Source organism: Physcomitrium patens, chromosome 2, assembly GCF_059467195.1.
Source record: "Physcomitrium patens ecotype Gransden chromosome 2, ASM5946719v1, whole genome shotgun sequence".
Lineage (NCBI taxonomy): Eukaryota > Viridiplantae > Streptophyta > Bryopsida > Funariales > Funariaceae > Physcomitrium > Physcomitrium patens.
The window spans coordinates 14418107-14427998 of record NC_143411.1 but is presented as its reverse complement, the minus strand read 5'-3'; the positions used below and the strand labels follow the sequence as shown (position 1 = coordinate 14427998).

Sequence of the window (9892 nt, the reverse complement as noted above, 5' to 3'; positions counted from 1 at the left end):
TTAATTGGTTCTTACATGCTGTCCATTCACCAGAGCTTTTTATGAACTATGATGAGAAAAAGAAGCCCTTCCTGATAATTATTTACTGTGGTACTCTTCGATACATAAAATATATCATACATCTTCAATTATCCTATTTCGTGAATATATCCAGAATAACCCCAAACAGATCTTTTCTTTCCAACAATCAAGTTAAAGGCCCACCCCACATATTAGTCACATAGATATACAGCTCCACACAACTAGGGCTAATGTTTAAATACATGAATAGGTTGTGTGTGAAGACAAAGCAGGAATTTTACTTCGGATTGGACCCCTCAGCCGATTCATATTCAGGTAACGCCGCATACAACCTTTAGAGTCAGTCTTTGTTACCTAAGATAGTCTTGGAGCTTCAATTCCTCTAGAATTAATGGATTACAAACTCCTCATATTCATATTCTAATGTGAAACCATAGTCACTATCCATATTGTACTGCAACGTTGGATAGAACAATTCCTGCACAGGTCATCCACCTGAATTCGACCAACAGCGGTGCACAAAGAGAAAGTTCTCCAGTCTAAGCTTGCGACTAATACACTGGAGAGCATCCAATCATACTATCCAGAAAGACGCCAAAGAAGAGACAGGCGCTCCAAAATCAGAAACTGGAGCCAGCCTATACGACCTGATCCTAAACCCTAAACCTTTGCCTCACAAAGGAACGTGCGTTACGCTTTCTGAAAGCTGAAGCCACAACCGAAATTCTCCTTAGTCATGGTCCTGAAATGCTCTACACATACCCAGTACCACTGCTGAGGCTGTTCATATCAGGCGCACTCGTTTTGAAATGGGCCCTCATTGTGCTCCACAGGAAGGCCGTGAAATTCGTAAAAATTGAGTTCAGGAATTGCTTGGCAGGTGTAAGGAAATTAGCGTGAGCGCAGGACGCTTACTGAACACCAACCATGCGAGCCCAATCGACGAACTGCATGCCACCGTAAATGTTGTTTGCGAATCGAATTCCAACTGTGAAAGCAAGGGCGACGGGCGGTACTCGTCTTGAAACTGCAGACCCTTCAACCACACGTTCCAGACCGTTGATAATTTGGTATCTCGTATTCGATGATAGAGCCATAAAAACACCCCACAATGCAGCGCTCTTGAATATTGGAGGCACAGCAACCTCCTCGTCGTGGTTTGGCTTTCTGTACTTCCTCTTGAGGGTCATGATCGAGCTTGCGATGCCCTGGCCTACAACTCCACAACCAAACCCTGTGACTCCGTACTGCACGGCCTTGTAAACGAATGCGGCAACTCTTTGCTGTACACTGAACGATCTGCCGGGTCGTGCAGCTTCAAAAATGCTACTCGGCAAGGCTTGAATGGCACGAGAAAGGCGTGCTCTAGAGCCCACTCCAGTTGCGCTCCTTCCGAAACTTACATATGGTGCTAACATCCCAACAAGCGCAATGTCCAATACAATGCCCACTCCAAGATCTGAAAGGTAAAGCTCGAATTCATTCCAGAAATCTTTTCCTCTTTTCTGAACCTCAGCAAACGTAGCACATCCAGAATCGATGGCGATCTCAGTGAACACTTTGAACACAAAACTAGGGTCAGCCAAGAGCCGGTTCCGCAGCATCGCGTTACTACTCACAAGCGATCCCCAACTGCCTCCCTGCAGAGCAATGTACCGTTCAAGAAGCAGCTTCCGAATACCAGTGGTCTGAGCGGCCTCAACCATGTCCGCAGGCAAGGTGATCCCCTTCGCTTCCAACTCCTTCACCACTTGCTCCCAGTTCAGCATAACCCCAAACTCTCGCTCCTCCTCTGAATCACCGTCCCCTCCTCCACCGCCACCACCGTCACCGCCCCCAGGCTTCCCATTACCACTACCGTTCCCTCTATCCAACCCAGCTCCAATTACGTCACCACTTCCTTCAAACATTCCAACATGGCTACTTCCAGGACGACCCTTATCGTCCCCATAGGTACAAAACGTGAGCACTCTTCTGGTAAAACTGGTCGCATCTCCGCTCCTCCGCCCATACTCGCACCGCACTGTCGACACTGCGAAACAAGCCTCGTTTCTCCTACCGCTCCGTGCGCTCACAACGACCCTCTCCGGCACGTCAACACCGGACGTGCAACTCCGACTCGAGCACAGGGAGGTGCTCGCAGAGGCCGGAAGAAGGAGCAGAGCCGCCATAGCCACGGCCGCTCTGCGACGGCTGCTTGACAACACAAAGTGTGAAAACTGAGACGAAATTTGAATGGCGCACTCTGGGGCTTCATGTCACAGCCTTCCTGAATTCCCTGGGAGTGCATTTCTGAATGGAACGGTCGTGGTGCGCGGCACTTGTGAGACAATTCTGCGTAGAACCTGTCGTGGCGGAAGCACTCAGGGCTGACGCCAAACAAGGAACCAAGACAGCGCAGCGGCATCTTTAAGGGACGGTGCTGGGCTCCGTCCACCCCACGGACAGACAGACGGATGGATGGACGAACGAGCGGACGAACGAGCGTGGGGATAGACGGACGGACGGAAACAAATTGCCTTGACATAATAAAGACTCGTCTTATTATTTGTTCTTCCTTGTAAATATATATAAATTAAATTTTAAAAAATTACATTGCTAAATTTCAAAACATATCAATATATTATTAGTAACTTAATTTTAAAAAAAATCAAAAAATATTATGTAAATTAGCCTTAATTTTATGTTTTCATGTTGTTATCATTTATATGAATAACTTTCCCTCTTTTTGGTATTTTTGCACCTCAAAAATCTTTGAATGCTTATTGGAAAAAATTAAAATTAAAAAACCTAATGTCTGAATATTTTTCTCCTATTAATTGTATTATTAACTTGTTAGTTATTGTAAATATAAGTTAATATATAATACACCATAATTTTAGGAAAATGATAAAGCGACCTAATTTTTTTACTAAATTGACCTACATGCCATGTTCCTAGCCATTCCCATGTTCCTAGTCGTTTCCCTATTTCCAACCGTCACCCTTGTTCTTAACGTTCCTAGCCCCCCTCTCCATTCTTAACAATGGTTAGAAATGGGGAATAGCTAGGAATAGGGATGAGGGCCCTAAGGATGCAATGATGCTTAAGATAGAGTAGGTTGCTTTAGTAAAAATTTGGATTGCTTCATCATTCTCCTAATTTTATTATGTAGATATAAAATTTTATAACATCAAAAATGCTTCTTTTTATTAAATATTTAAATTTTAGTGAATTCCTTAGTTTTTAATAATAATTATTTATTAATTATGTATTAATTTAAATATTTATTAATATAATAATCATATATTTGTTTGTTAATTATAACTTTATAAAATACATATTATTACATTCTTTATTTTTAAAAGTATTAATCTTAAACTTAAATTTCTAATCCAAATCAATACAAAAAAATTATAACCAATAATGCCACTTTTAAATTGATGTCTTTTTAAATCATTGTTTTTAAATGATCTTTATCATACATTGCAACCATTGCCTAGCTGTTATAAAATCTTATAAGATATCACTTAATATCAACTTACACATGTCAGGCATATATATATTTCGTACGTATTAAAATCAATCTTTATTTGTCCTCAAAAAAACGTCACTCAAAATTTGACTAGTTCAACAAGTCTAAATGTGAAAAATTTACAAACATCCAAAGTAAAATGATGACATTGCTTCATCACAACTCCAACAATTTTAATGCTTCATTTTACTTATTTACTTATTCATGTATTGATTGTTTCCAAAATAGATATATATATATATATATATATATATATTTTGAAACTAATAAGTAATATTTAGAGTTTTATTTAAATTATCTTGAATTTATCTTTAAAGTTTTTGCAATAAAGTCTTACATCTCTTAAAAACTTTTGCAAAAGTTTTTCAAGTTCTTTATAGGCCATTACAAATTACTAATGCACTCATGCACAAGATCTTCTTAGAGTATATCATTGTCTTTTTTAAAACAATTTTTAATAAACTATGTCATTGAATCTTTTTGCACTGCCTTTGCAATAAAATTCTACCTTCTAACTTGATAGCTAATAAATGGGAAAAATATAATTACCACATTTAGCTTAAAATAATCCATGTGACAAGCTTGTTAGGCTACTAAACAAATGACAACTTTGCTATGGCTCAAGGTCCATTAGATTATGATAACATGCATGGAATGTTGAGCTACATTATAATTATTAATTGACAAACATAATCCATAAACATCTTCAAAAAATTTATATTCTTAATTACTTTTTAAAGAAAATCAAAATAAAAGTGTGTACATTTTATTTTTTACAAGAAAAATATTTAGTTTTTTTTTAAGAAATAAAAATGATGTCATGAGCAAAATCAGCATTTTATTATTATAAAATTTATCACTAAGGCAATTAAATGGATGATGAAATTGACTGTGAAGTTGGGAAAGTCCCTTAATTCCAGCATCCATGACTTCATGAGTTTCCCCAAAATCATCACTAAACACCAACGTGCACACATCGTTAAAACATCAAATGTCATGTCACGAAGAGGCGGACTCTAATTTCTATTAAGAAGCTTTTAGTGAAAGCTGAGGTTTTGGAATAGAGGATAACTTCGTGCTTTGGTTTAAGTGGCCCAAGTACCAGAGTTTTTCTCTGCAGACTTCAATGCCTGCTGACAAATGTCACATAAGCAAGTTGCTATCAGAAAATACCCAATGTTGAGGACAAAAGTGCAGCCACTTGAATGCCATTTGTTTCCTTTACTCCCACATCAAGTCCCAAGAAACATGGAATTATTCTTGCACTCAGACAAAAGAATAAGCTAAGGCAGGAACAGGAAGCAAATGTCCTTGAGCTCCTCGCATCAAAAGTGAGCAGGACTAAATAGCATTCAGAGAGGCTCCCCTGGTCAGAGAACATTCTGATCATACAACATTCAATACCGTAAGGGTTAGCTCAAAAAGTCTCCTATTGTTGGCTGTGCCTGATTATAGCACTAGCAAGAAAATGAGGTCTCCGTTATCACAGTATGGTGGAGAAAGAGCTAATCAAGGATGACAAATCTATATAATATGCTCTTTTAAAACTTCATGTAGTGGATTAAAAATGTGTGCTCTAACCCTACATTAGGTCTAATTTCCTAGATCCTCTAGATGTGATAGCATTGCAAGTCAAAGAGTTAATAGACTTGCAAAGTTGTGCCTCTTCAATAAACGTATCGATCAACATTTTGCGCAGTATTGCATCACTTCCTTGGTCTGTCTGGACGGTTCCCTCAGAATCACCAATACTCTGTTTATACTGTTGGAGTAGTGACCGATTCGTTGATGAGCTGAGCTTGCAGAGCTCTTCATCCTCTTCTACCAGCAACTGTGCCTGTAATGCATCATGGTTTCACATCAAAAACTTGTACAAAGAGGAAGTAATCCGTAAACGTGCATATAGCTAGATAAACTCCAAAAGGACCACTTACAAAACACTGACTCTGAAGGAATAGAATGAAGTTCATTAGCCTGAGCTCGTTAACTGTTGAATTAACGACAAACCGAAATTCTACTCAACCATTTTCAACAACATGTCGGTAGAAAATAACACCTGTCCAATCAGAAGTGAAATGCGGCTCTCCAAAGTAGACAGCATATCTGAAGCTTCTGTCCGTCCCAAAGAACCACCTCTTTTACGCAGCTCATCCATGTTGCATTCCTGTAGACGAGCCCGAAGCACTGCGATTTCATGTACAAACTTTGCTCGTGTTATCTGTGCCTTCTCTTGCTTTTGTTTCTCTTCGCTTAGGCTTGCCTGAAAGTGTACCAAAAGGATGACCCACGTGCTAGCAGTGAATGATTGAGAACCTCTCCCCCAATTCCAAACATACTTCTATAACGTCTCACTAAGGTTGAAAATACCAATTACATTGACAGTTGACGGAATTACAACCAACTCACCTCCAGGATGGCCTTGGTCTGCATTGCTTGCTTAGCCTCCTGCTTGATTTCCATGTGTGAAGCTCGTAGATTTTTTACTTCTTTGGTCAACACCTGTGCGTAAAATATGACTAAGTAGTCAATGTATAGAATTGGATAACACGGGAATAGTATGCACTTCTTTTTCTTAAGAACGCATCAACTCTAAGGAAAAGGTAAAATTTCCACACCTTTTTCTCTGCACGTGCCTGAGCATCCACAGTATCTTCCTCTTGTTGCCGTGAATGAAAAAGCTGACGAACATCCACCAACTCCTTCCTCGTCATCTCACACTTGGCAAGAGCTTCTTCAAGGCGCTCCTCTAAGTGCGCCTTTGAAGCCTGCATAATTCAGAATCCTTAACAAACAAAATACGTCCAAAGAAATCTCCCTACAACAACCCCTGCATTAGAGTGCTTCAGTGCAGCACCCTTGCCAAGGTAAACCACAACAATAACTGGTCATCTAAATTGAGACATATCTAAGACGAACGCCGAGAGCAATTTACTAAATTTCAAAGGTAAGGAGATGCTCAAGTAGGTTTTAATCCCACGAGGATGCAAAAGCTAGCGTCTATTTACTGTGTCCACATGACTACCACGCGATTTGAGGATTAATAAAGAGCTCAATACATGTCACATGATATGCTAATATTTGAAAGCGATGAGTCACAGCAATTAGTCTAAGTACCTGTAAAGACTGCACAGTCTCCTCAGATGACTGAAGTGCCACACGACAATCATCCAGCTCCCATTGAAGGGAAGTCATGCGTTCTCGTTCCGCCCAGACAGCTTGCTGCAACACCTCTCGACTCTTTCGTCGCATTCCATCCAGCTCACCTTCCAAATCTCTAACCTGCCAGAACAAGCCAAAAAGTCTCTAGTCCTCTTAACGCAGATCCCACAAAAGCAGCCATGATGACGTTGTGTTAGGAGAAGCAATAATTGTCAACAGTCCCGGGCATTGTGTCAGATAGTAAGAAGATCCATGATAATACCTTAGTTGTAAGGAATTCTTTAACAGCAGTTTCTTGATTCAGGCGAGCCAGCAGATCCTCCATATCAGTTTTCACAGCTACAATTCGTCTCTGCAATGTGCCCATCACTCGTTTGACCTTGCTCCGCTGGTCAGCTGGAAAAACCAACCCTACTCCTTTTAAAGACTCTACATCTGTCAAATTGGGGTCACCACTGGAATCGACAGCTGAAAAACTCCATAAGGGATGGTCAGAAGGCACATCCATCGAAACACCTCTATACAGCTCGCTTTCTGGCGCAGAGCTAATCTCACTGAATAAACTTTCCTGAGATGTCCTGCGCCTGTGCCGAGGCCCTAAACCCAATGGAGATTTCAGACTTGTTCCATCCAAGCTTGCCCCCGCCAATTCACCCTCACCTCTACATATTTCGTTTCTTGTTAAGAGCTGTACGAAATGAAACCACGATTAAAAAAATTAATGATTGTTGTTTAGAATAAATATATATGAAAGTACAGAGTGCAGAGAAAGATATGCAGCTCAAAAGATCAGCACCATTACGTCAATGAACACACCTCATCTGTTACAACGTTATCCTTGAACTCGCCTCGAGACTGTATCATCGCACCAACTTCTTCGCTGTAAGACCTAGCCAACCCCACTGAGGTGTTTCTCTCTTGCTGCTGGTTCACTCTGCTATCTCCTGAGGTAGCAATTATGGCAGCCTGCTCTTCAAGAGACAGAGCTTCCATTTCTATCTCCAATCCACCTTCACTCCCTTTGCTTGGAGTGCCAACAACGGAGTTCTCGTACGCCACATCACTCCCATAATCCAACGTAGAGTATCCGCCAGATACTACAGAGGAACCACCTCCGGTCCACGATGCTCGAGAGCGAAGACTACGAGTGGTTTGCAATGGTAGATTGTTTGTCACATTCAGCTGCGATTGCCTTTCTGAGATCGATGTAGCAGCTGCAAAAAAGAAAAAGAAAAACTAAAATTCACCATCACCATGAGGGAATAAGTACTGAAGCTGGAGAAGATTTGAAGTGAAAATCCTGTCCACAATCATATATGTGATGATGAACATAATTTCAGTGCGACGAAACATACCAGCTCGGACAGCAACCTCAAGCTCCAGGAACGAGGCTAGTGGTACACTACGGGAGATATCAATATCAGCAAGCAGACTTCCCATCCATTCCTCTAAAGCATGTCTTCTCTGCAGGAGCAATTACAGAATCTCGTATTAAATCTGATGTGTTCATATGGGATAATCTACTACATATGAACGAGATCAAAAGAATGTGCTAGGAACTGAAGTGAAACACTTCCACATATATCCCTCATCACCTTCGGACAGGCAGTAACGAACTCTAGTGTAAATGCAACTTCATAGAACAGATATTTCATCCTTACCTCTTGAAGAAGAGGCTGCTTCGAATTGATCCGCATCAATGAATTCTTAGGGGGAGGTGCTGGCAACTTCTTTTTTGAAAACAATTTCTTCAGCTGCAAGACTTTTCCACAATCAGAATACTATCAACACCTGACGCAACTGAGCTCATGACGGGACTAACAACATTACAAAGATACATGTTGATTGAATGCAAACTCCCCAATAAGAAAACCACCAAATACACCTACCGCAGCATGCAGCTTTAGAAAATCGCTGAATCTTCTCAGGGTTTGCCGCAATGTGCTGATGCCATCTGGAGACTGAATACCAACTTGTACTTTGAAGAACTGTCACACACACGAATTGCGAGCTGAAATCATCGCAAGCATAGGCAGAGGAATTTCGTCCATGTCTCAATTCACACATCTGAATTCAGAACGCGCAGCAACCAAATACTCTTTTGAGCCGTATGTATATACATGCAAAAGTTCAAAACAGAAAGCTGCGCTCAAGTAAATGAGCAGCTTCACAGCAAATTTAATATACCACTGTAGGATTAATCGGTTTTCCATCAGAATCTTTTGCTTCAGGAATGACCACCCACGATGGGATAAAGACACAATAACTCCATCCTGTGCGAGGATCGTGCGGCCATACAGTCTGCGGTCCATCCTGTACCAATCCAATCCAAGGAACCTCAGATTAATAGCAATCCGCAGATGCAAATCTTCCATGTCTGGAGCCATATCTGCTATATAGTCATGTGAAAGCATCTAAGGTAACAGGCAAGATGGGCAGCTAAGGTTCCCTGCCGACTTATGGCAGTGAATGACCATAGGTTTTGCATCCCTAAAAGCGACATTCAGATCCGAGCAAGGGGTTTTCGAAGACAAACCCATCGAGCAGGAGCAGGGCTGGCGTCGATCCCGAGAGGCAGAGGCGACGATCCATCGTGCCTGTGGCGAGGCGGGCTTCTTCCGGCCATTACATGAACCTGAATGAGACGTGAACCCAGTGCTGGGGGCTCTCTCAACAGCTGAGAATTGCGCGTCGCCGGCGAATTGTTGCATGAGAGGCAGAAATTGAGAGGAGAAGAAGATGAAGATGAACAGACACATGGGATTAAGTCCTAATCGGGATTGATCTCCCCGTGATTGCCATCACAGTGCCTCCTTCGGGGCCAGCCCAACGCACGAGACCACGACGACGACGACGCTGTGACTCACTTTGCTCCCCCTGCGCCACACCGCTCCGGTGTGAACGGGGTTTTCCCACTTTCTCTCGCTCCTGGATGAACGGAACCTCCTCAACCCCCTCTCGGAACGCTATCATTCATTCATCCGTTTCTGCCATGTATGCACAACTTACCTACCATTCCATCACACTTTCCCAGACTTTGAATAATATTATATAATATGATATTTGGGGCATATATGGGTTCCTTTGGTCATCAAAGATCCACTCTTCCCTGTGATGCATCGGAAGCATTCATGATTCTAGATGTTTATAATATAATATATATTTAAAAAATAATATATTATTTTAAAAAAAACTAAC

General features: G+C 41.4%; 2 protein-coding genes across 2 annotated transcripts; both read right to left on the bottom strand.

Annotated features, from left to right (window-relative positions):
* Positions 1-296: 296 nt before the first annotated feature.
* LOC112279008 (protein RETICULATA-RELATED 1, chloroplastic) lies at positions 297-2271 on the bottom strand. Its single transcript, XM_024513037.3, has one exon. The coding sequence runs from the start codon at positions 2190-2192 to the stop codon at positions 933-935; it is 1260 nt and encodes a 419-aa protein (XP_024368805.1). The 5' UTR covers positions 2193-2271; the 3' UTR covers positions 297-932.
* A 2557-nt stretch (positions 2272-4828) lies between these two features.
* On the bottom strand, positions 4829-9568 carry LOC112293902 (PX domain-containing protein EREL1). Its single transcript, XM_024543869.3, has 12 exons — positions 9231-9568; positions 8882-9007; positions 8584-8682; positions 8356-8448; positions 8050-8158; positions 7511-7908; positions 6957-7382; positions 6650-6814; positions 6151-6300; positions 5942-6034; positions 5592-5795; positions 4829-5372 (listed from the first exon to the last, which is right to left on the bottom strand). The coding sequence occupies exons 1-12, from the start codon at positions 9318-9320 to the stop codon at positions 5118-5120; spliced, it is 2208 nt and encodes a 735-aa protein (XP_024399637.1). The 5' UTR covers positions 9321-9568; the 3' UTR covers positions 4829-5117.
* Between the last annotated feature and the right edge of the window lie 324 nt (positions 9569-9892).

Bases quoted from the DNA above. Each gene is read 5' to 3' on its own strand.
- LOC112279008 (XM_024513037.3), bottom strand. From the start codon at position 2,192: ATGGCGGCTCTGCTCCTTCTTCCGGCCTCTGCGAGCACCTCCCTGTGC.
- LOC112293902 (XM_024543869.3), bottom strand. From the start codon at position 9,320: ATGGCCGGAAGAAGCCCGCCTCGCCACAGGCACGATGGATCGTCGCCT. The intron at 6,815-6,956 runs GTATTATCATGG...TTGTTCTGGCAG, and splicing joins AAGAATTCCTTACAACTAAG to GTTAGAGATTTGGAAGGTGA. The intron at 6,035-6,150 runs GTGTGGAAATTT...TTTTACGCACAG, and splicing joins AGGCACGTGCAGAGAAAAAG to GTGTTGACCAAAGAAGTAAA.